Raw genomic sequence first — 25,311 nt, 5'->3', positions numbered from 1 at the left:
GCCAGAGAACAATGTGCAATTGGGAAACTTGCAGACACACTAAGATTTTTTTTGACCCACACACAGAGTGTGAGCCCGGGGACAGAGGGGTCATCCTGATGGGAGAGGCGAAGGGAAGCAGCACAGACAGGGCAAGGCCAGTGTCACACGTGAGAGAGTCTGGACTTCACCCTGAGCGGCAGCCGGGGATCTTGGAGGGCTTTAGGCAGGGCCCCTGCATACTTCTCCCGCTCCTGTTGCTTTCTGATCTCTGTATCACCGGTCCTATGGGATTCTTTGTTGCTACAAAGGCCAAGGTCAGTCATTCTTGCCTTAGGCCTCTGCCCTTTTCTCACTTCTGCCTGGAATGTACTGCAAAGACTGTCCTGGTTGCAGTGTGCCAATCCAGTGAGAGTAAGGTGAGCCTGGAAATGGGGAAGGACTAGGAGGCCGGGGCAGCACATCAAAGAGGGAGGAGAGGTGGTGATCTAAACTGGGGAAGTGGCAGTTTGGAAAGAGAGACAAGGACAGATGTCTGCAGAATTTCAGGAGGCACAATTGACAGTGTCTGGCGAGTGATTAAGTCGGACAGCAAGGATGATACCTCAGGCCTTCGATACTCGAAAGGACAGAGCAGCAACGCAGTGTGATCGGGTTGCCAGTGGTCGATCCGCCTCGCGGTGTGTGTTGGGACGTCACTGCCCCCGTGGAACACGAGCTGCCTGGATCTGCTCCCCGAACTGTCGTGAATAAAGCTGATCGATTCCAGCTGTATTAATGCAACCCATGGCCTTGTTTATGTCTAATCTTAACGTTTATGATTCTGTGCCTTGGGCCCTCTCTAAACCGATACCTAATAGCGTGCTCACTAGTTAGCACGAAGGAATAAATGAGAAAAAAGCCAAGATAAATGACCAAGATGATCATGATCAAGTAGTTCTCATTAAAAACTTTTAAGTGCGTGGTTTGCATTTCCATATGCAAGGCCCCTTTAACAAACTTGGCTTATACGCTATGCTCCCGACTAGAGATGCTTAACTCACTGCGTTTGTTTAAATTCTGAAACCCAGCCATTCCCAAGCCAGGCCCCCCGAACACTGGGCTCCTACTGCCTAGAGTTTTTCTGTTTACATTTGCTACTATAGAGACTTGGTTTGTTTCCGAAAAATGCATTTTAGCATTTGTGTGGTGAGCCACATTTGTTATATTTGAACCACATGTGACGTAAGGGAGACGGGTAACCAGTTGGCTGAGAGGGGGCAGGGTGACTCTGGGTTAGCAGAGGGGTACTTCCTGCCCATTTAAAATGAGCTAGTTAGATGCAGATGGTGGCAGGAACTAAAAGTGTGGATGTGTGCATACACACATATACACGTGTATATACATGTACATGTGTACACATATGCATGTGTATATGTGTGTATGTCAAAAGACTAATGTGAATATAAAGCTTTTATATTATATTGGACTGTGCTGTTTCCCAGCCTTAATCATAAGGGTCTATATGGCTTACTTTGATGTTGAATAACAGTAACTCTTAACTGACCTGGAAGTACCCCTAGGACCGTGCCTCATTCATGTCTTATTATACCTTCAGTTGTATAAGCTGTGAGGAGCCAAGCAGAGGAAAGAGGGAACTGGCTTCATCTGCTGGTAGAGTGATTCATAAATTAATAACAGAGACGGGAAGCTAAGGTCCAGAGAGGTTGTTTGTCCATGGGCCAAAATAAATTCATTCCTTCATTCAATAAGCTTATATTTAGTATGTGTTATATAGCTATATCAGTTCGCTCTTTCGGTATAACACATTACCCTAAAATGCGGTGACTTACAACAGCATACATTTACTGCCTCACACTCTCTGTGGGTCAGGAGATCTGCATGTTGCCTATCTGGGTCCTCTGCTTCAAGGTCTCTCGTAAGGCTGCAGTCAAGGTGTCTGCCAGGTCTGGGGTCACATCTGAAGGCTCCGCTAGGGAAGGATCGACTTCAAGCGTACGTAATGATCAGTAGGACTCGGTCTCGCAGAAGCTTCAAGTCTCGGTTCCTTGCGGGCTGTTGGCCGAAGGCCGTCCTCAGTTCCTCTCTCACATGACGTATTCCTTCATCAAACTGTATAAGCCAAGAAGGCAACAGAGAGAATCTGTTATCAGCAAAGCAGAAGTCACCGTCTCTTGGAACCGAGTCACAGAAGTGGCATTCCGTTAACTTTGCCCCATTCTGTTGGTCAAAAGCAAGTTACTACTCCAGCCCCCGCTCGAGGGGAGGGGATCACACAAGGGCACAACCGCCAGGCGGTGGGGATCACTGAGGGCCATCTCTGAACGCTGTCTGTCACAGTTGGTACTTGCTCAGGTTTCCGTATTCCCAGATACAGCCTTGTATGCCAGATCAAAACGTCTGACTGTGTGATTGTGAAACACTAGTACGTTTACTATGATCGGTCAAAAAAATGCCCCCCCCCCCCGCCCCGCCACACACACCCCAAAAACTATGTCTCTGTAATGCCTCTGTAATCCCTTGGGGGTGTAATTAAGTTAAGGATTCTGAGATGCAGAGATTACCCTGAATTATGCGGGTGAGGCCCAGTGTAACCACACAGGTCCTCACAACAGAGAGGCGGAGGAGCCGAGTAGGAGAAGGTGGTGTGGCAGTGGAAGCAGAGGCTGGAGCGGTGCAGCCACGAGCCAAGGAGTAGGGGCAGCTTCTAGGAGATGGAAGAGGCAAGGAATGGAGGCTCTCCCTTGGAGCCTCCAGAAGGAAAAACAGCTGTCACCTTACTTTTAGATCCATGAGATCCATTTAGTACCTCTGACCTCCTGAACTGTATGTAAGACAGTGAGTTTCTGCTGTCTTTGCCTCTAGGGATTTGTTCTAGCTGCAACAGGAAACTAACACACTTACCAAAAGGCCTCGGGGAACCCGCTGCAGAGTTTTTTAAGGAACAAGGGGAGGCACGAAGGGTACAGTGACGGGCTTCCCAGACATTCCCCGGCCCTCTAGTGACTCTGAAACAATGTACACATCCTAGCTTCTATTTTTAGGGAAGTATTCCTGGCTCTCTTTGATACAAAATTCTATCAATAGTGAACAGGTGAAAAATTTCTCAGGGTTAGTAATATGGGCCTCACCTACTCTTCAAAGTAAAACAAAAACATGGCATTGAGCAGAGGACACCACGGCTTCCATTTTTAAAGCTTGTTGTTTGTTATGTATTTGTGCCTAGGGAGTGGAAAGATTGACAGATGACAGCACCTGGCACAACGCGCTTTTCCTCCTTGGTGTTTCACAGCCAGATGTTGTGAAATCCTTCTGTTTTTCTTTCTTCTCCAGTGCCTGGAAACCTCGGCTGCTACAAGGATCATGGAAACCCACCTCCTCTAACTGGCGCCAGTAAGACATCGAACAAACTCACCATACAAACCTGCATCAGTTTTTGTCGAAGCCAGAGGTTCAAGGTAATTGTCCTGGGGCTGTGTATCTGTAGAAATAGATAAAGATGTAAATGCATTCTGCTGAGATAACTTAAAAATACATGTGCGTTTTTTGAAACACAACCTGTGAAGCCATACAACTTCAGTTTTCTGCCAAGGAGAAGTTGGAGGAAGGGTGGGGCTTAGGATTCAGGAGACTGAAGGAAAAGGACCCTGGGGAACATCCCAGTATCTGCATCACTGTTTGACTTCCGACAGAGTCACATGCTTCCTCGTGCCCTTGTATTTATGAGCAGGGACCCTCTGGCCCTGCAGGAGCCCTGGGAGTCAGCCAAGGAGGTTATTACTTCCCTGACACATGTGGGGGCCCAGCCTAGACACCAGTTCAAAATGTTCTCTTTCCTTCCTATCCATTCCTCTATCTGAAATCCATTCTTTGGCCATTAAAATTCAATAATGCTATTGTTTATTATATCAAAAAAGAAGTAAACTAACTTGTTGCCTTCCCTTCCATTTTTCCTTCCTTCCTTCCTTCCTTCCTTCCTTCCTTCCTTCCTTCCTTCCTTCCTTCCTTCCTCCCTCCTTCTGCCCCTCCCTCTCCCTCCCTCCCTCCCTCTTCTTTCCTTCTCTCCCTCCCTTCTTTTCTCCCTTCCCTCCTTACTAATTCAGTCGAAAGTCCATTAATCAGGCCGAAGCAAGAAGAATAACCTGGCGGAGTTCAGGGCCTATGTCAGAAAGGTGACTGAGCAAGACAATTGACCCAACGTGATCTCACGATTAGTTCCTTGCAAAGGATTGATCTTCTAATATATTGAGTGTAACAGGGGCCATGTTTGTCACTGTTGAAGAAAGGAGCCAGGGAAAGCTGGGACGAAGCATATAATGTTGGACAGGGATTGAAGTTATTAGCACAGTGCATAGTTTTTGATATAGAAATAAATATAAAAATGAGTGGCTCAGTGGATTGAGCACCAGACTGTGAAGTAAGAGGTCGTCCGTTCGATTCCCAGTCAGGGCACATGCCTGGGTTGCAGGACAGGTCGCCAGTAGGGGGCAATCAAGGGGCAACCACACATTGATGTTTCCCTCCCTCTCTTTCTCCTTCCCTTCCCCTCTCTCTAAAAATAAATAAATAAAATATTAAAAAAAAACATATAGTAATCAAGAAAGTGCTATTGGCATGGCAGTAGTTCCATAGGTCAGGAGTCACCAAACAATGATATGTGGGCCAAATCTTATCACCCACCTATTTCTATATATACAGTTTTATTGAAACATAGTCACACTCATTAATCTGCATACTGTCTGGGCCTGCTTTCATTCTACTACAGCAAAGTTAAGTAATTGAGAAGAGATCATATGGCTCACAAAGCTGAAAGTATTTGCTAAACTATCTGATCTTTCATAGAAAAACTTTTCCAATCTCTGCTATAGATCAGTGAAACTAATTTAGTTCCAGGAATAGACCTGCACTTATATGGACAATTGGTTTTCAACAAAGATGCCAAGATAATTCAGTGGGAGAAAGGACAGTCTTTCAGCAGTGACTTTGGAGAAAAACTGGAGCTCTTCATGGCAAAGAAAAAAATGAACCTCTATCCTTATAACACACCATAGACAAAATTAACTTTTAGTTGTACTTAAAAAATAACTATGGTACTGGCATAAAGATGGACATACAGATCAATAGAATAGAATTTAGAGTCCAGAAATTCACCTATACATTTATTTAAGGTGGATTGACTTTTGACAAGGGTGCCATATCATTTAATGGGGAAAGAATAGTTTTTTCAACAAATGATGCTGAGACAATCAGGTACCCACATGCAAAAGAATGACTTTGAATCCCTTACTTCACATCATATACCTAAAAACAGATCAAAGATCTAAATGTAATAGCTAAAACCATAAAGCTCATAGAAAGAAGCATAGGTATAAATATGCATGACCTTGAATTAGGCAATGGTTTTATAGTTATGATACCAAAAGCTGCAGCATTTAAAGAAAAAATGAATTGGACTTCATCAAAATTTAAAACCTTTTTGTGTTAGGAACACTATTAAGAAAGTGAAAAACAACTCAGAATGGAAGAAAATATTTGCAAATCATATATCTGAAAAAGGATCTAATGCTTAGAGTATATAAAGAATTCTTACCATGTGACAATAAGAAAACAAACAACCTAACTAAAAATGAGCAAAGGATTTGAATAGGCATTTCTCCATAGAAGATACTCAAGTGACCAGTAAGTACATGAAAAGACACTCAATGTCATTGGTCCGTAGGCTGAGAAATCCAAGATCAGGGAGTTGGCAGGTGTGGTGTCTGATGAGAACTTGTTTCCTGGTTCACAGGCAGCCGTGTCCTCCCTGTGTCCTCACGTGGCAGAAGGGGCAGGGGAGGCCTCTGGGGTCTCTTGTAAAGGCACCGATCCACTCACGAGGGCTTTGCCTTCATGGCCCCATCGCCTCCCAAATGCCTCACTTCCGAGTAATACCATTTCTGGAGTCAGCTTTCAACATAGGAATTCAGAGGGGGAGAAGAACACAGACATTCAGTCTATGGCATATGACATTTTTGAGAAAACAAAAACAAAAACAAAGAAACCTATAGGAATAGAAAAGTCATCGGTGGTTGCCAGGAGTTGTAGGAGGGGAAACTGTGAAGTAATAACAGCATGACAGAGGTTACTGGGGTGACGCACCTGTCCCATATCCTGACTGTAGGAGCGGTCACACAGATCTGTGCATGGGTTAAAATTCATAGAACTCTACACCATATAAATAATTTACTGAATGGTAATAGAAAAAATAAAATAAAAATTTAAATGGGGCCTATAACGAATTTGCTGGAGGACTAGCTCTAAGGAACTTACTATGTGGCACATAGTAAAAATTCAGTAAAATGCTTAACTGTTATTATTATTACTGTTTCAAACTTTTGGGATTCCCCCCTTAAACCTTAGCTGAACTCAGTAGAACTGTAAACATTTAAAAGGCATGCTCACTGAAGGGGAAACATGGGGTAATACACAGTTGCTGATCGCAGTGGAGTGGAGTGTTACAAGAACAGGACGAGGGCGAGGTCCCAGGGGAAAGGTGGGCTGGAAGGAGAGGCTGGTTGCTGGCTGGGGCCAACTTTCCCAGGCTCCTTCAGGGCATGTGCCGTCCCCGACTGACCCTGACCAAGTACGGCTTCTCTGTTGCGGCAGTTTGCTGGGATGGAGTCGGGCTACGCTTGCTTCTGTGGGAACAACCCCGACTACTGGACGTACGGGGAGGCGGCCAGCACCGAGTGCAACAGCGTCTGCTTCGGGGATCACGCCCAGCCCTGCGGCGGCGACGGCCGGATCATCCTCTTCGACAGTGAGTATGCGCTGGGCCCACTGCTGCTGCAGACACAGGAACCCTTGGGCCGGGGAACAGGCCTGCTCTCCCTCCCTCCCTTCCGTTTATTTCTCCATTCACTTGGCAATACATCTCAGGCACCTTCTGCAGGCCAGGCCCTGACCAGACCCTGAACACGAACACTCAGCCCCCGCCCGCCGTCTAGAAGGGAAGACGTTCACTTAACAAGTAATGGATGACAGTGCGTCCTGTGCTGGAAGAGCCATGGCCTTTTGAGATAATCTAGAAAAGATGACCTTTCCAATTTGATGTGGACAGTGACATAATGATTCAGTGTCAGCTTTAAGATCCTCTTTAAAAAACAAACAAACCTCCTGTTTCAATGTGACCACCAAGCCCTTTTAGTGTTTTCTTAGGCATTTTGGGATCTATATCTTATTGGGATGCAGCTGAGCAGAGCACAAGCTTCGAGTTGTCTTCCAGGCCCAGTACTGAGTGTGCCCTGACCCCCTCCTCTCTGACCCGCCACATGTGTGCAGTGCTGGCAGGCGGCAGCGCACGTTCCCAACGGGGTGTGGGTCCAAGGCCTCGGCCTCTCCAGCAACTTGTCACAACCTCTGGGCCACCCAACCCCTCGTCATAACCCAGCCACGCCCACTCCGTTGGAGTGAGACTTTGGGCGAGCCGCAATTGCACTCTGGTGCCGTAGTCCTAGATTCTGGATGGCAGAAAGGAGAAAGTCACAAATGAGGCAGACACGAGAAAGACTTGAGATCACTAAAACACGCTGCAGAGTCTATAACGTTTTTGTTACACTCTTGACATCTCCACTAGGCAGAGTAGCGCGGTTTTAGACAAAAACGTCATATGGTGTATTAGTTACCTAAGGCAGCCATAACAAATGATCACAAACTGTGTGGCTTAAAACCACAGAAATGTATTCTCTCACAGTCTGGGAGACTAGAAGTCTGAAGTCAAGGTGTCATCGGGTACATGGTCCCTGGGAAGGCTCCAGAGAACAACCCCTCTTTGCTTTTCCCTGGCGTCCAGTCGTTGCCATAATCCTTGGCATTCTTCGGCTTGAGCGGCGTTACTCCCAGTCTCTGCCTTGTCTTCACGCATTCATCTTTGCTCTGTTTGTGTCTGTGTCTCTGTGTCTCTGTGTCTCCCCGTAAGGACCCTCGGCATTGGACTCAGGGCCCACCCTAATCCAGCGCGGCCTCATTTAACTTGATTGCACCGGTAAAGATAAGACCCTATTTTTAAATAAGGTCACATCCACAGACACCAGGCATCAGGACTTGAACATATCTCTTTGGAGAGCGTATGTTTCCGGGAAGGGGAGACCGCCAGTGGCTTCCTGTACATCTCGTTGTCCAGAGACAGACGCTCGGTTTCTGTTAAAGAAAACCGAGCATTTAAAGATAAAGACGGAACCTTAGCTAATGTTAAAGGAAGAATAGTTGGCCAACATGAGGCACCACCATACCTCTATTCAACCTTTCATTTCCAGGGTTCATGGTTGTAAAATCCTCTGCCTTGACACCCTGAACCGGGCAGGTATGTTTCCTGAGCTTACAGATTGTCTGGTATACCCTCAAGTGAAAAAAGGAAGATGAACATAGACTACCACGTAGGTATGGAGCCTTTATAGAAACTGTTACATTAGGCCCTCCAGCAGCCGTCGGAGGAAGGCACTATTTCCTCACTCCGACTGTACTCAGAAGGAGACTCGGGAGTCCTAGGACGGGAGAGGACGACGACTCACTGAGGCTCGCTCTGCCGACGAGCCGTGCGCGGCTCTGGCCAGTAAACGGGAGCAGGGGATGTGGGTTCACTGCCTGTTTTTCCACTTTAAACAGAATATTGCATTAATTTTTGTAGCACTATTCAAGCTCATTTCATTTGTTCTTGCAACATAAAACTCAAACAGTATTATTTAGTGTTCTGATGTACATGAACTAGGGAAATATGAGAAACCCAATTGTATCAAAAGTATTACATTGTGGAAAAAACGAACTCAAATATATCAAAATGCACAAACCACTAGTCTTCCTCTGTTACTGCTTAGAAAGATAGGATTGTTTCTCCATGTATAAAATAGAATCGGGACAATTTAAATTTTTTAAATTTTGCATGCAGAACATGTATAGAGTCTTTATAGAAATGACACGCTTTATAGAAAAAGCATGCTTCCTCCTACTATACACAATCAAACTTCTGTACACAATCAAACTTCTGTGCACAATCAAACTTCTATACACAAGCAAGTATACAATGTTGCATGGACGAAAACAGCAGCTTAGTTAAAGTTTCAGGGGAAAAATCAAATAGGTACATGTAGATTTAAAACCCATTATTCAGGAGAGAGGAATCCGTGAATGAAGAGCCTACTTGCTTGCAGCTTCCACACCCTGCACCCACTGCCGCCTCCATGCCCCCTGGGTTTAGGAGGTGAGCCGTGCGTAGAAGAACACTTGAGTGTTGTGTTAATTTTTAACAGTGGAAAGTCAGTGGTGCTGAGGATATGGAGAAATTACAATCCTCATACAGTGCTGGTGGAAACGTTGAATTGTGCAGCTGCTTTGGAAAACAGTCTGGCAGTCTCTTAAAACATGAACCAGACTTACCTATGACCCAGTTTCCACTCTTAGTTGTATGCCCAAGAGAGCTGAAGACATATGTTCATACAAAAACTTGTACACGAAAGTTTTTAGCAGCATTATTTATTGCAGCCAAAAGTGGCAACAGCCTTCTGTCCATCGGCTGATGAACAGGTAAACAAAATGTGGTGGAGGTAGATCACATTTTACTGCTCTTCACTTTATTGCCCTTCACAGATATTGCCTTTTTTTTTTTACAAATTAAAGGTAAGACTGTTTAAAAACAAAAAGATTGACTTGCTGAAGGCTCAGGTGATGGTTGGCATTTTTTAGCAATAAAGTTTTTAAATTAAGGTATATACTTTTCTTAGACATACTGTAAATTGTATACTTAATTGATTACAGTGTAGTATAAGCATAACCTTTAAATATTTCTTTGAGGGAGAGGAAGGAAGGAAGAAAGAGAGGGAGAGAGATATCGATTGGTTGTCTTGCATGCCCCAACCAGGCACGTGCCCCAACCGGGAATCAAACCGATGACCTCTTGATTCATAGCTGGTGCTCAGTCCACTGAGCCACACCAGCCACGGCAAAACACAGCTTTGATGTGTACTGGGAAACCAAAATCTTTCACGTGGCTGACTTTACTGAGGTATTCACTCTATTGGGGTAGTTGCCTCATTTGGTCTGGAACCAAACCGGCAATGTCTCTGAGGTTCGCCTGTGTATCACACAGGAAATAGTAACGAGCCACAGAAGGAAATGAAGGGCCGACACGTGCTATGACATGCCACACCTTTTGTGGTTCCGTTTGTAGGAAACGCCCAGAACAGCAAATCCATACAGACAGAAAACAGCGATGCTTGTCGAGGGCTGGCGGGAGGGGAGGAATGGGAAGTGACCGCTGAATGGCTACAGGTCTCCTTTCCGGGGTCGTGAAAACCTGCTGGCACTGGATAGCGGTGATGGTCACACAGCGCTGGGAATATGCTAGTACCACTCATCATACACCTCAAAGTGGCTCGGATGGGGAAATCTTTATTAATGAAGAATAGGATGTAGTTTTTATATGATTAGTTTTCATTCATTTAGCACGTTTTTATTGGAGTATCTGCTGTGTGGCAGGTGGAGTTATGTTTACTTTAATGCAGTGCCTCTGCTGGAGTCATCAAATGGAAATAACTTGCTTTACATTCAGTCACATACCGAGTGTCATCTTTGGTACTAGAAGCATATCTAGGAGACAGTGCTGGACCTCACTCAAGGTGCACTAACATGAATTAATTATAATGAAAGTCAGTGCTGTCTATGAGTGCTTGCTGTATGCTAGACTCGGTGCTGGGCGCTTCTGTCTGTTTGATTATGCAATCCTCGCAGCAGCCCCGTTGGTAGGAAACCTGTGCGTCAACAGGCAGGCCAATCCATGCGGGCTAACCAGAGCTGGAGCCAGGCTCCAACCCAGGCTTGCCATGCTTTGGGTGTTTCTATTTTCAGCAGCTTCAATTTCTTTTATTAGCAATAATAAAATAAGTCATAGATTACAGATCCAACTTAACACTTTAAAAGTCTGGGAACAAAGTGTGCACAGTTCTGGTTATCATCAGACATGCCCCTTCTGCAGCTTTCCAGGAGCGGCCCTCTCCGGCGTCCAGCCTCTCAAGGACCGCGGCGTCCGGCGGTCAGATGGCCGCCTGCTCCTGTCTTCAGAGGCCCTGGCGTGTACCGGCTGGCAGGGGCTCCTGACAGTAGCCAACTCTGCAGGCTCATACCCCATAGCTTTCTTTGCAAAGAAAGGTACAAAATACAGCGCTGTAACAATAATCTCAAGTTTCACCTAATGAGAGAGTAAAATAGTTTAAATAGCTCCAGTCCCCACCTCATGGAGATGCTTGTGATCCATTGGATGGATTAGGCTGAGCATTTTGGAGATGGTGCCCATAGACCACCCCATAATTGTGAGGAGATCAGAGAACTCAGATGGTGAGAGAGGGACCAGGTTACAGTCTCTGTCCTAAAGCATCAGGCTCTGCTACCAGTGTGGTTCGACCCTGGTCTCAGCATGTCAGCGAGACCCTCCTGTTCTCTGCTCATTACAAAGGGGCGTTTCCGGTTCCTCATCTCCAGAGGCACTTAGGCTGCATTTGCACCTCAGGAGAGAGACTGTGGAGGCAGCTGGCAGAAGCTGTCTGCTGGGCCAGCTTTGCCACACCAAGTCATTTGTCCTAGACTCCGTGGCCGATTTTTCAGCAAGCTCTCACGAGCGTGGGGAAGTCAGGCTGTGTGCTGTGTGTAAATGCAGCCCTGGCGGAGGCTTCAGAGCCTCTGCTGCCCCCGGAACTTAATGTACTGGATTAACAGAACCAAAAAGACAACCAGACAGGCAGTGGGTTACAGGGACTGTCCAAGCTGTCCTCTTAAGCCTTCCTCAGCTTCTAGGCGCTGAAGGGATGAATGAATCCTTTAGCCTGGGTCTCACTTTGTGACATTAGTTGGGTACCTACATTTACAGGGCACTGCGCTCTTCGCTTTCCCCGCGTTCTTTCTCTTAATTCTCAGTACGGTGATGCAGGTGTTGTTATCCTTATTTGCCAGACAGGAAAATTGAAGGTCATAAAGTAACTTGCCCAGAGTCCCACAGATAGTAATCCTGCCCTTATGGGACTTGTGTTTTAGTGTGGGGGGGAGAGTAATAGTGAAAAGGACTGAGGGCCAGGGCCCGGTGGAACCTGACTGTGGGGGCTGCGTGAGTCCTCGTGTTTCGTAGACTCCGAGGTGCCATCACCTGTGAGTCGCACCATTATTCTACACACCAGCGAGGAGGAAAGTGCTTCCATTAAACAGGCGTGCACCGATTGACAGACACATCCCAGGCTGTGTGTGTCAGGCCGCTCTACCCCACAAAGGTAAGGTCTTGAGTATGTTCCTAAGTTTCAGGTTTCTTGCTGGATTATCACTGAATCTTCATAATCCGTCATAGATGCCATGCGTTTTTGTTCTCAAAACTGCGGAACTGGATGTGCTGTCAGCATGGCACACATCTGGGAACCAAAAGTTCCAAGTTCAAGGTCTGCCTTTGCTGTTGAAGTGTCAGTTTAACGTGGGTGTTTTATTCTTTCATAATAATGATAGAGTAGCTAATACTTACTGAGCTTGCATTGTGTGCCAGGTCCTATACCCAAACACCTGACATGTACCGACCCATTTTAAACCTTACAGCCCCATGAGGGAGAAACTGTTGTCGTCTTCGTTTTGCAGATGGGGAGACAAAGATATACAGAAGGAAGAATCTTGCTCAAATTCAGTTACTGTGTGGTAAAGTGGTCGGGATTAGAACCTAGGAATTCATTGTTGTTGTTGTTTTAACTTAGGTTTTTTTAGGTATAATTTACATACAGTAAATATCACCCTTTTAGTAGGTGACATTTAGTAAATATACACAACCAAGATACAGATCATTTTCATCACTTTAAAAGTTTCCTCATGCCCTGAATGGCGTGGCTCAGGTGGTTGGACATCCTCCGCAAGGTGAAAGGTCACCGGGTTGATTCCTGGTCAGGGCACACGCCTGGGTTGCAGGTTTGGCCCCCAGTTGGGGTGCGTACGGGAGGCAACCGATCAATGTTTCTCTCACACATCGATGTTTCTCTCCCTCTCCTTCTCTCTCCCTTCTCTCTCTAAAAAGAAAGGGAGGGAGGGAAGGTGGGAGGAAGGAAGACCTCTCATGACCCTTTATGGCCAGTCCTCCCCGCACCCCCGCCCTCAGCCACCACCGACCTGTATTTTGTCTGTGCAGGTCTGTCTTGTGAGACCGTCATGGACGTGAAGCCGTACGTTACTTAACCTTTTGTGTCTGGCTTCTTTCACTTAGAATAATGATTTCAAGATTCACCTGTGTTGCTTCATTAGTTCCTTTTTATTCTGAAAAGCACACCTTTGCACAAATAGCTCACAGTTTGTTCATCCATTTAGAGTTGATAAACATCGATCTGTTTATGGTAGAGGTGCTGTAAAGCTGCGAAAAGCAGAGATGTACAAGTGTTTATGTGAGCATATGTTTTCATTTATGTTGAGTAAATTCGTAGTAGTCCAGGATTTCTGGGTCATATGCTAAGTGAGTGTTAACATTTATAAGACACTGCCAACTGTTTTCCAAAGTGGCTATACCTACTGCTTTGCATTCTGACCAACAAACAGTATATGAGACTTCCAATTGCTTCGCTGCACATTCTCACATGAACTTCTGTATTGTCTGTGTTTTATTTTTTTTAAGATTTTATTTATTTGTAGAGAGAGGGGAGGGAGAAAGAGGGAGAGAAACCTCGAAGTGCAAGAGATACATCAATCACTTGCCTCTCACACGCCCCCAAGTAGAGACCTGGCCTGCAACCCAGGAATGTGCCCCAACTGGGAATTGAACCGGCGACCTTTCAGTTCACAGGGCAGCACCCAATCCACTGAGCCACACCAACCAGGGTTATTGTCTCTTTTCTAAATTTTAGTTATTGTACCAGGTGTGTGGTGATTTTAATTTGCATTTCTAATTACTTATTGTGTCAAACATCTTTTTTTGTTCTTATTTGCCATCTGGTATCATATTCTCTTTTTTGTTTTTTTATAATAGAGGGGAGGGGAGTGAGAAAGAGAGGGAAATATCAATGTGTGGTTGCCTCTGGTGTGCCCCCTACTAGAGGCCTGACCCGGCCTACAGCCCAGGCATGTGCCCTGACTGGGAAGCAAACCAGCAACCCTTTGGTTCTTTGCAGGGTGGTGCTCAATCCACTGAGCTACACTAGCCAGGCGTGGTATCATATTTTTTCAGCCTAAAGAAGTTCCTTTAGCATTTTCTCTAATGCAGGTCTCCTGTCAATGGCCTATCTCAGCTTTTATTTGAGAAAGCCTTCATTGACCTTCATTTTTTAAAAATGTCTTTGCTGGATATTGAATTCTATACTGACAGTTTTTCTTCTTTTAGTACTTCAAGAAATATTTCTTTGTCTCGTGGCTTGCATAGCTTCTAGAGATGTCTGCTCTGTCTCTGTTCCCCTGTATGCAATCCTTTCTCATCTACTGCCTGCTTTCAGCATTTTACCTTTGGTTTTGGTTTCCAACATTTAACTACGATGTATCTAGGTGTGTTTTCTTTGCTGTCTTGTTTATTGTTTTTAATTTATTTGCTTGGAGTTTGCTGAGGTTCTTAGATTACTTTTCATTGACTTTGGAACATTCTTAGCTATTTTCTCTTCAAATCTCTTCTGCCCTGTTCTCTTTTTCTTCTCTTGATGGGACTCCAGTTACATACTGTCAGACCGTCTGACGTAGTTCCACAGGTGTCGGGTGCTCTTGTTCCTTTTTTCACTTCTTTTTCTCTCTGCGTTTCATTTTGGATAATTTCTACTGACCTGTCTTCAAATGTTTTTGTTCTTTGCTCAGCTACGTGTAGTCTGTACATAAGCCTATCAGAGGAATTATTTTGTCTCTGATCATTGTTGTATTTCTAGCATTTACACTTGACTCTTTCTATAGTGTTCGCATCTCTGCTGAGGTTCCCAGTCTGCTCAGGTGTGTCGCCCATCTTTTCCCCTCGGCGCTTCCTGTGTCAGTCTCGCGCCTCCGGGGGCTCTGACATCTGGGTCACTAGTGAGTGAGGCTGGTTCTCTGGATCGTTTCACCTCTCCTTTTCCTGAATTGAGATGTAATTGACATATAACGTTTTTTTTTTAGGTTTACAACATAATGATTTGAGATTATGTATATTATTTTGACCAGATGCTTTATCTCTTAACAATGAGTCTTTTTTCTCCTTTCTGTCTTGCTTACTTCCTTGCTGTTATGCGTGTTGTAATATTTTACTGAATACCGCACACAATATACAGAAGACCAGTAGAGGCTGAGGTGAAGAAACCCTCACACCTGGAAAGGGCAGGCCTGCCCAGTGCGGGGACGGAGCCCTTCTGGCAGCAGTGAGCTGTGCCTGGGCTCTCCCGTTCCTGTCACTGTCCTCAGTGCGTGCCGGGCTCCACAGCCCTTCAGTGGCGAGCTGCTGGTGCCTTGGGCTTATTGTGGAGCCTGGGGTGCCAGTGGGTTTTTTTCCATGTTCCTGTTGTACCCTCAGCGTTGAGCAGCTGCTACAAACCCGTGCCCCCAAGGGCATCTTCCCCTCCCTCAGTGGTGGGCTGCTGCTGCTTGTTCCTTGATGCTGTGCTCTGTGAGGGCGAGGGGTGGGGTGGGGAGTGTCTTGGTTCTCCTGTCCATCCTCGCTCTTAACCAGGATGTGCTACTGGGCTCAGGGGTGGGACCTCTTCAGCATCCCCACACCCCCTCCCTCTCCCTGGCAGCCGAACACTGCCTGGCATCTCTGGTGGCTCTTGGGAAGGAGAGATTTCCTGCCCCTGCTTTCACTGGTGCAGGATCCCAGGGCTCAGGGCAACCAGGGGCTGGTGGCTTTTGCCTCTGCTCTTCCCCGAGAAGCAGAAGATCCTTGCCTGGTTACTTCAGCAGGTAGGGGAGAGTCCTTTACTCCCTCTCCGCAGGGGCAAACAGGTTTCGTTTCTACCCTGGCTCTGGGGGCAAGAGGGCTTGGTGCCCCTTCCCCCGTAGCTTAAGGAAGGCTTCGCTTCCTTTGGGAGGAGGCTCTGGGAAGCAGCAGGGTCTCACACCTGTCCAGCAGCGGCAGGTGTCACACCACCACACCCGGGCCACCAACCCGTGCTGTCCCACCCCAGTCCCTCTGGTGTGCACCAGGTGGAGGCCTGCCTGGAACTGCTTGTGAGTCAGTGCGGACTCCGTTGTGTCGGGGGCTGCTGGTTTTCCTAGACGAGGGGCCAGCCTACTCTCAACCTTTACGGACTTGTTAAAGTTTAGCTGCTTCCTTCTCACCTGCTTTCATGGCGGCTGCCTCTTCCTCTGTGCTCTGTCAAAGATGAAGCACCTTTGTGTGGCCTGGTCTCGTTGAAGGGGCTTCTTACTCTTCAGAATTAAATTCCATTTGTCTTCAGACCTCAGCTTCCTGACAGGTTGGTAAAAGTTTTGAACGTTTCCTCATTTGGATGGAAGCAGAATTCTCTTCCTGCTTTCTACATCCTAAAGGGAAGTGGAACTCCCCCCGAGCTTTTTAAACCCCAGCCCTGCGCTCCCTCCCGAGGACGCTCATTCCGGGGTCTAGTTCACACTTCGCCACAAAAGACACGGTCGGGTGGTCGTGTCCCCTTCCTAGAAGCTGCAGGTCCAAAACGGGAGTCCGGAGAACTCGAATGTGCTGGTAGAGTGATCAGAATTGAGTGAGCCCCCTGCACGCAGGAGGTCATTTCTCGTGCCGTCTCCACTTGACAAAGAAGCGTGGACCCTCACGTGTTGTGCATTGCCCTTCTCTGTGTACAACGGCACCCGTGGAGAGCCTCCCTGCACAGAGGTCCTGGTGGTTTCGTGTGCTTTATCTCGTCCGTCCTCACACGTTCATGTGATACGGGAGCAGATGGTGGTCTCTCCATCCCCGACTGAGGGAGGCGGGAGGCCTGGAAGTGAGGGATCACATGGCCCCGCTGGGCCCAGCCCCAGACTCTCTGACTCCAGCCTGGCCCCCACCTGGGCCACACCGCTGTGCTGTGTGCCGACTCTGAGGTCTCCTGGGCAAAAAATAAAAGAGCCTCCACAGCTCAGGGTTTAAGTGATTCGTTCTGTGATTCGATCCTGAAACAGAACACAGCCTGGTTTCATAGACAAAAAAACCCAGCGTCCCAAACCGTATCACATGAGTTAAGAGAGTGTCGTCCGTAACTGGCCGGAAAGCGAGCCCCATAGCTGAGCCCCGGCTGAGGGCCCGTGTCCTCTGTCTTCCCCAGCTCTCGTCGGCGCCTGCGGTGGGAACTACTCGGCCATGACCTCTGTCATCTACTCCCCTGACTTTCCGGACACCTACGCCACGGGGAGGGTCTGCTACTGGACCATCCGGGTGCCGGGAGCCTCCCGCATCCACTTCAGCTTCACCCTATTCGACATCAGGGACTCCGCCGACATGGTGGAGCTGCTGGACGGCTACACCCACCGGGTCCTGGTCCGCTTCAGCGGACGGAGCCGCCCCCCTCTGTCCTTCAATGTCTCTCGGGACTTCGTCATCCTGTATTTCTTCTCCGACCGCATCAACCAGGCCCAGGGGTTCGCTGTCTTATACCAAGGTAGGACTTCCTGTGCGCCCCGGGCGTCTCTTGCACGCCTCGTGACCCGTGGCCCTTGGACGGTCCTTGCCAGGTGGTCTGAGTCAGCGGCTACTGACTCAGCCTCCGGTCTCCCCCTCCTTGCACTTCATAACTCACATACATTTTACGGTACAGAAAAGAGGTAAGACCTGTCAGTTCTGCCCTGTTAGTAGCTCTGATGGGAGAGTTAAAAGAACAAGTGAAAGGAAAAGCTGAGGTTGGTAGATCTGGAAGGCTCTGAGGAGGCCCTTTGGTCCCTCCTCCTGCCTCTCAGGACCCCAGCCAACCCTGAAATCCCCCTGGGATGGAGCCCCGCGCTGCGCCCCTCCACCCTGGACACACGCGTTCCAGGCCCATCCCTTTGCCGGCACACGAGAAACACAGCGGGTGTCCGGGACGCGGTCTTCGTCCTAGATGTCAAGGGTGTCAGGAAGGGTTTGGTCAGCGTGTGCTCCTGGGGAGTCAGAGGTAGGAGGCCTCCCCGAGGAGGGAGAGTCTTGAAACACAGGCAGGATCCGGGTCAACAGATAGAGAGGAAGAAGGCCTCCAGGCCGAAGGAGCCACAGCTACAAAGGCACAGGGTAGGAAAATGGTAAAGTGTGCTCCGGTGTCTGCCAAGGGACCAGTCAAATGACTGGAAGTTGACAGATCATTCCCTCTGCCTCCTTCAGGGCCAGGGCCCGGCAGGTTCTGCTTGGGTGCCACTGGGGCCAGGGGAGAGGGTCGCACCCAGAATTAGATCAGAGGAAACAGTCTTTCTACATAGCGAGTGCCCCACCCACCCCCCCCCGGCCCCCCCAGCTCTTCATGGTCTTTCCCAGCTTTTCCCCAGTTAATTCCTTTTGCACTTCCAGCCGTCAAGGAAGAACTGCCCCAGGAGAGGCCCACTGCCAACCAGACGCTGGCCGAGGTGATCACAGAGCAGGCCAACCTCAGCGTCAGCGCTGCCCGGTCCTCCAAGGTCCTCTACGTCATCACCACCAGCCCCAGCCACCCGCCCCAGACCATCCCAGGTAGCAGTTCCCGGGCACCTTCCTGGGGGAAGCCGCAGAGCTCGAAGGCAGTTATGGAACCAGAGCACTCGGGGGTGTTTCTCATTCAAAGGCGCATCCTGGGTCCCGGCTCCGTCACTGTGTTTGTCCTGGCCTTTGACTCCTCAGTCCTTCGGGAAAGAGTGCTCACCAACACAGGGTGCCTTCCATACATTGTGACTGGTCGGCTAATCCAGTGTCTTCTCACACTGAGAGTGTCTTTCTAGAGCCACAAGTTGTAGCCCCCTAGATTCTTCGGCGACGCTAAGAGTTCTATTCATTCATTCATTAAAAAACTACGTAAGTGCTGTAATGATGCCAGGCGCTATTATAGGCACTGGACTATATATACAGTAAACAAAAAAGTCTGCCCTCCAGCGGCCTGTAAGTGGGGAGAGAAAGACAAGCAGCAAAATAAAAAGCCAGGTAGCGGTAAGAGCTCTGAAGGAAAGTCATGCAGGAGAAGGATCGGGAGTGGTGATGGTCTTGTGGTTCGAGCTGGCTAACTTAGCCCGGCACAGACTTCCATTCTCTCTTTCCTGCCAAGGACACTGGGGCCTTATTGGGCTGACAGAGCCGCAGTGCACTGTTAGCAATGACCGAGCCTAGGGATTTCCAGACTATTTTCCAGGTCCCTTGTAGGACCCTGCACAGAAGCCCAGGGATGAGAGCCTCCCCAGCGCTTGTCCTGCGTCACTGGTTAGGGCACGCCAGTGGGATGCCACAGGTCTCACGGCTCCTTCCTCAGGTGAGGAAACCGAGGCCCGCAGTTTATGTAACTCATCTGTGGCTGCATAGTAGCGACAGGATGTGCACCACCCCTTCCGGCCCTGAGTCCAGTGTGTTTTGGACCACACCACCTGCCTCTCTAAAGCCAGGTGGGGTGCTCAGAAGGCTGGGACTCCATGCCAGCCTAGCTCTAGGCTGCATTCAGTGGCTCTTCCCACCTGCAGGCAGCTTCTTACCCAGACCTTCATCTCTAAGCTGCCGGCGTTCACGGAGGGCTTCCTTCTAAAAGCTTGGGTCAAGCCGGTCTGATAAAGCCTGTCTTTCACACCTGCAGGATGGACTGTGTACGGCCTGGCAACTCTCCTCATCCTCACGGTCACAGCCATTGTAGCGAAGATACTTCTGCACGTCACGTTCAAGTGAGTACCACAGAGCTGCCTAGTCCCCGAACGGAAGGCTCAGGGCTCCTTCCCTACTGTGCTTCGTTTGTCTGGGTAACAGTGTGACATCAGAGCGTGACTCCAAAGCCCTTAGTCCTAGGGAGGGTAAGACCGTAGACATCTCCCAGTAGACTGGGAAACAAACCGGCGACCATTTGGTTCGCAGGCCTGTGCTCAATCCACTGAGCCACAGCAGCCAGGGCTTAAGGCAATTATTTAAGAAGCTTATAGAAGCTTCATCCTTCAATTCTGACCGTTTGGAAAAAAGCATTTCCCGTATTTTGCTGCTCTGGTTTAACAGTTGTTCTTCCAGGAAAAGGGCTACCGAAGTTCGTGTATTTACAGAGGGGAATCCTTTCTCTTTTTTTCTAGACGTCGACTCTTTCTTTCCTGTGGTTCCCAGCCCAGTCTCTCTCCACTTCTTTTCTTTTGTCTTCCGAGTTTTATTGAGGTGTAATCGGCATACGAGTTGTCTCCACTGCAAGGCCTCCCTGAACACGGGTGTCCAGTGAGAGCCGCTCCCCCCCCACCCCCCCGGCCCTCTCACAAGCCGTCGGCCAGACTTTCCAGTGCGTCAAATGACGGCTCCTTCACTGCCCCGGGAAAGCCGCCCGCCTGGGGCCACACTGGGACCACCCCAGGCCTCTCCGCCCTGTGCGTTACATTTTTCAGTGAAAACAATGTCATTATTGTTTCCTGAGTCCACTCACATGCCGTATACATATACTTTTTAGTCACAGTTCACACGTTCTGGAGGCCTCTCAGGCGCAGTCCTGACCGTGTGTCTCCCACGCGGCAGGGCAGCAGGAGGCTCCCTCTGGGGCCCAGCAGCTCCGGCGCACTGAGGCCCTGGCCCACGCCTGGCTCCCGTCTGACTCCGGCGTCCCGCTGCAGCTTCCCTGGGCGGGGAGCAGGACCTGCTTCAAGCAGAGTGGCTTTGCCTCTATCCCGTTTTAACTAGGTCAGCGTCTAGGTAAATGTCACCTGAAGAAAGAGTTCTTCTATATAAAAAGAAAGAACTTGAAAACTCGTAATCTCTCAGGACAGCCCTTTCCAGGTTTGAGCAGCCTCGCTGAGCATCCCGTTCCCCGGGCGCAGGCATCTCACGAGACGGCAGGTGGTGTGGGGGGCTGCGCACGAAGAACCCCTAAGTGACTTTTGTTTGGCAGATCGCATCGTGTTCCTGCTCCCGGGGACCTTCGGGATTGTCACCAAGCAGGGACGTCAGGGGAAATCTGGAGCATTTTCTACAAGCCTTCTACTTCGATTTCCATCTTTAAGAAGAAGCTCAAGGGTCAGAGTCAGCAAGACGACCGCAACCCCCTTGTGAGCGACTGAAGCGCCCCGTCCTTCCCGGGACGCGAGGCTCCCCCGAGCGCGAGGCCGCAGGGGGCCGCCTCCCCCGTGGTTTCTGCCCACGAGCCCTTCCCTGCCTCTCCGCCGCCGCCTCTCCAGGGGTGCCTGCCAGTGGACTGGGAAGGGCGCCCTGAGGCAGGGGCAGCGTGGCCTGGGTCCCTCCTGCTTCATCGGCTGCACTTCAGAGGGAGACACTCAGGGTCCCAGGTCCGGGGCCTCCTGCGTGTGTCTCTCTCTGGTCTAGGAGTAGGGGCGTCGGGACACCGGGGCTGAGAGGACGAAGACGGCTGTGTCCAGCACTGGGTTCAGGTACCTTCTAGGTGACTGTCAGGTGGTGGGTAAGTGTAGCGTACGTTCACTCTTTCTTGCTTCTTCTTCATGTTGTCCACACACAGACCACTTTCTCCTGGTCGTCGTGGTTTGCAAGAGGGCCGGGCAGAGAATTCTGAGGTTCTCTTGAGGGTTGGCCTGGGCCGGTGCTCCCGCATCCCAAAGCCCTAAAGAGGGCCCACGCTCCGTGCTGACTCTGGGGCTTTGTCCTCCAGGCACTGGGTGAAAACAGGCCTGAGGGTGAGGTCTGCTGACCCCCATTCGCGTTAAACCTGAAACCTTCCGTATCTGGGCTTCTCCCCACAGCTTGGTGGCCCACAGAGCAAGCTTGTGGAGCGGCCGCATAAAGCACCCATTGACGTATTCACACAACAGGCTTTACTGAAAGCTCGTGCAGGTGCTCAATGAGTCCTTGTTGGACTGGATTTGTCTGGCCTTGCCCCTGAACAGCCTGTGGTCCCGTGGGACCTGAGCCAGGCCCTCGTCTCCCCCGGATGCTCTAGGCTGACTCTCAGCTCAGAACAGGGAGTGTAAAGATCATGGCTGGGCATTCAGGCGGCATCGTTTGAGACAGGGTGGCCAGCAGTCCCTCCGTTAGCTGCCCCACAGCACCCCACAGCCGGTGTTCTCGGCGGCCCTCTCTGCTCCTTCCCATGGGGACAGAGTGGGGTTTGGAATGGCTTGCTGGAGAAGGAGAGGGCTCTTAACCCTGGCCCCACACTACCCTGCCCCTGGGTGGGGAGCAGAAGCACAGGGATGGCCTGCGGAGTGAGAGGGAGGGTTTGGGAACTGGAGATTTTCTGAGGACCGGCCTCCAAGTCCGGTCCTCAGAAGGAGCTCTCCAAGCTCCAGACTTGCAGCTTGAGAGCTCCAAGTGCCATGGCTCCAAATGCAGAGTCCGTGCCGTCTCCCGTTCAGAGGCCCCCAGCAGCCACAGCGGGCTGTGCCCACAGCAGCTGAGCAGAGCCACCCACGCCTCTGAAGGCCCGGCCTAAGCCTTTGTTAGAACACGACTCCCCAGAGGCACTCGGGCCCGGGGTCTTTCTGCGCCCCTGGCCTCACAGGTTCCCCCTTTGGAGCACTTTGCCTGCCTTCCCCAAGTCCCTAAGCCACTGCCCACCACGGCCCTGCTTGGGTTTTGCCACACTGGCAACCCATCTGAAACCGGCTGCTGCTAGAAAAACAGAGGGCCGTGTGGGGCTAGCCGGGAGGTGCCTGCCGGGAGAGGTGGCCACTGGCAGCCAGGAAAGACACTAGGAGCTGGCAGGCAGAGGGGCGTTCAGAGGAGGGAAAGGGTGCAGAGCGTCCGCAGGAGGGCAGGGGCACTGCCCGCCCCCGCCTCCAGTGAGGCCTAGCACAAGCGTGGATCTGCTCCGTGCTGTCTTCACGCTTTGATCTGGGCAGGGCGGTTACCCTGGAGCAGCTGTCCGCAGCCCCCGGGTCTGGAGACAGAGGTCCGCCCCATGCAAGGGCCGCTGGAAATACGCTGACATGTGCAGTCTCCGTTCCAAGCTATTCCTGGCTTTTGTGGCATCTCCTCTCAAACCCAAGTGTCAGGTGTGCGGGCACAAAGGGCCTTGTGCGGGCAGATCCACCCCCGGCACAAAGGGAATGTGGAATGTGGCGAAGGGTTCGCCCAGGCCAGAGCCGCTGTTCAGCTGCCTGGGGCTTTCTTTCTCTGATCGCTGACCTCTGGGGCCGCCCGCCTGCCCCGCTCACCTCGTGCCTCTGGTCACGAGGGCCACGCCCGTGGGTTGTCTGGGCCTGCGGCTGGATCCGCCCTCTCTCAGAGATCCGGGAAGGGCTGGGGACGCCCCAGGGCCCTCCTTCCGGCTGGTCCTGGAGCAGCCCGGAGCCACCAGGATCACTTTACTGCCCAGGGAGGGACCACACGCAACCCAAACCGGCCTCGGGACAGCGTGGGGGGAGGTCGCCATAAATGGTCCCAGGCCAAACCCCCATAAGTCCCTTGGCCACAGTCTGGCCATGGTCCTGGTTGGAACCTGTCGGCAACACCCACCGAGGGTCCTCTGCAGCTACGTAAACACCTGAGACGCACCTTGTCCCAGAAGAGGTGGGGCGTGCTTCCAGGAGCATCGAAAGAGGGAGCACTTGATCTTCTAAGAAACTACTTCAGAAAAGAGCAAGTGAGGGTTGGAGGTGATGGGAAAGGCGGCCCTGAGAAAGTTCACTGTAGATGACACAGCAGAAGGTCATGGAAGGGGGGCCTCTGGGGACCACCGAGGACGGCGGCTCTCAAAGCAGCCGGAGCAGAGCCTCTGCCCGAGGTGCAGCGTGGAGGGTGCTGCAAGCTCTCCCCTCGCTCGGGACCGCTGTGCCCTCCCCACCCTGTCCGCCACCAGCTCCCAGGCCCTGCCTTCTCCGCGTGCGGCTGCCCCGACCTGAGGGAGGGCCCCCGGGCAGCTGCTCCTATTGCCTCCCGGGGTGGTCGCACCTTTTCTTGGCCATGCTTCCCAGCAGCCGAGGCCCCTCCGGAAGGCTCGCAGAGCCCCGAGTTCTTCCCCACGAGCCAGTGCTTCCCGGGCAGAGGAGGAGTAGGGATGGACGCGGGGACCTCCCCCGCCCCGTCAGGGCAGGGTGAGGCCTCTCTGGGTGTAAGTAAGGTCACCTGGTTGCTCACTGTAGCCTCTGAAGTGTGGGCTCTGGCTCAAGACTCCAGTCGGCCAGAGACCCACCACGATCAAAGCACTAGTGAGGGCAACCGTCCTGGACCTGAGGCCGCAGCTGTGGGGAGGGGCCTCGCCCACATGCCCCACTGTCGGCCCGAGGCGGGCCGTTGCCAAGCCTCTGTGTGCCCTGGGCACTTAATCCTCACGAGCACTTAGTGGACGGCCTCCCAGATCCCGTCTGCCCTGCCCGACGAGGCCACCCCAGGTCTCCACCCCCTCTCCCCGGAGCCGGGCCGGCTCCCCACTCCACCGCCCAGTCCAGTGGCACCCTCTTGGGTTTCAAATCTCCTCTCTGGTGTTTGATGTCTGTTTTTGTTACTACCTTGGGGATTTTTAACCTTCGATTGTTTCCTCCGGTGTCCGTGTTTACCTTCCTCACTCTCTACCTCCTGGCCAGGTCTCTCAGCTCAGCTGCCCTGGCGTGGGGTGTTTCTCCGACCTTCCAGCCGCAGCTGCCTCCCCGGGCCGGCCGGCTAGGGGGTGACGGGGCCTCCCCTCCACCTGCAGACCCCAGGGCGGGGGGTGTGCTCTGCGTGGACGTCTGTCTCGCTGAGTCCAGCCTGCTCAACGAGACAGACGTGGGGTGTGGAGGAGGGTCCAGGGCGCAAGTCCGCTGCTTCGGAGAGGACGTGCCCTCAGGAGCAGAGCGGGCAGCCGCCGCCACCGGGGTCGCGCTGCACCCAGACCTGCCCGCATCCAGACTCCCCGTCCCGTGGGGACCTCGACTTGGGATGATAAGGCTTTATTTGTAAATATGCTCTTAATATGCAACTCTGAGAATAAAATAGAAACATCGTGTATTTTAAAATATGAGATGAAGTGTGACGCACTGTATACAATTTAATATATATTTTTAGGATTTTGTTATTTAAGAAAATGGAATGTAATGGTACTTAACTTTTGCAAAAGAGAGAAAAATGTTATTTTTACTGCCTGGAGAAAATAAATATTCTCATTGTTGTAGAAACGGGGCGACGGGCCCTGGCCTGTCGTGTGTTTGTGGGCGCGCTCGTGGGAGGGTGTCCGTGCTGGGAGGGTGTCTGCCTCCTCCTCGGGCGAAGGGTCACCTTCGTAACCCTGCGCCCGCGCCAGGCCCGCCAGGCCATGCGGCCTCTCCCGGGCGTCCCCGGGCCCCCTCGGGCCTCGCTGCAGCTCTGACCCACAGGTGGTCTCCCGCTGG

The 25,311-nt window shown here is 50.8% G+C and overlaps 1 protein-coding gene across 2 annotated transcripts in view; it reads left to right on the top strand.

Moving 5' to 3' along the window:
• Positions 1–25,098, top strand: part of KREMEN1 (kringle containing transmembrane protein 1) — a 58,239-nt gene extending 33,141 nt beyond the window's left edge. Inside the window, exons 4-9 of one of the 2 annotated variants that reach the window (XM_045826812.1) lie at positions 3,313–3,437; positions 6,625–6,778; positions 17,202–17,534; positions 18,410–18,571; positions 19,650–19,734; positions 20,925–25,098. In XM_045826812.1, coding sequence (XP_045682768.1) covers positions 3,313–3,437; positions 6,625–6,778; positions 17,202–17,534; positions 18,410–18,571; positions 19,650–19,734; positions 20,925–21,093 — 1,028 coding nt within the window. In that variant the 3' untranslated portion in view covers positions 21,094–25,098. The remainder of the gene's footprint in view (positions 1–3,312; positions 3,438–6,624; positions 6,779–17,201; positions 17,535–18,409; positions 18,572–19,649; positions 19,735–20,924) is intronic. The other variant, XM_045826813.1, reaches the window with a different exon arrangement.
• The last annotated feature ends 213 nt before the right edge of the window (positions 25,099–25,311 follow it).

This window comes from Phyllostomus hastatus, unplaced genomic scaffold (genome assembly GCF_019186645.2).
Source record: "Phyllostomus hastatus isolate PE091 unplaced genomic scaffold, TTU_PhHast_1.1 phas_scaffold_760, whole genome shotgun sequence".
In the NCBI taxonomy this organism is placed as follows: Eukaryota; Metazoa; Chordata; class Mammalia; order Chiroptera; family Phyllostomidae; genus Phyllostomus; species Phyllostomus hastatus.
This window is presented reverse-complemented; position numbering and strand designations above follow the sequence as displayed.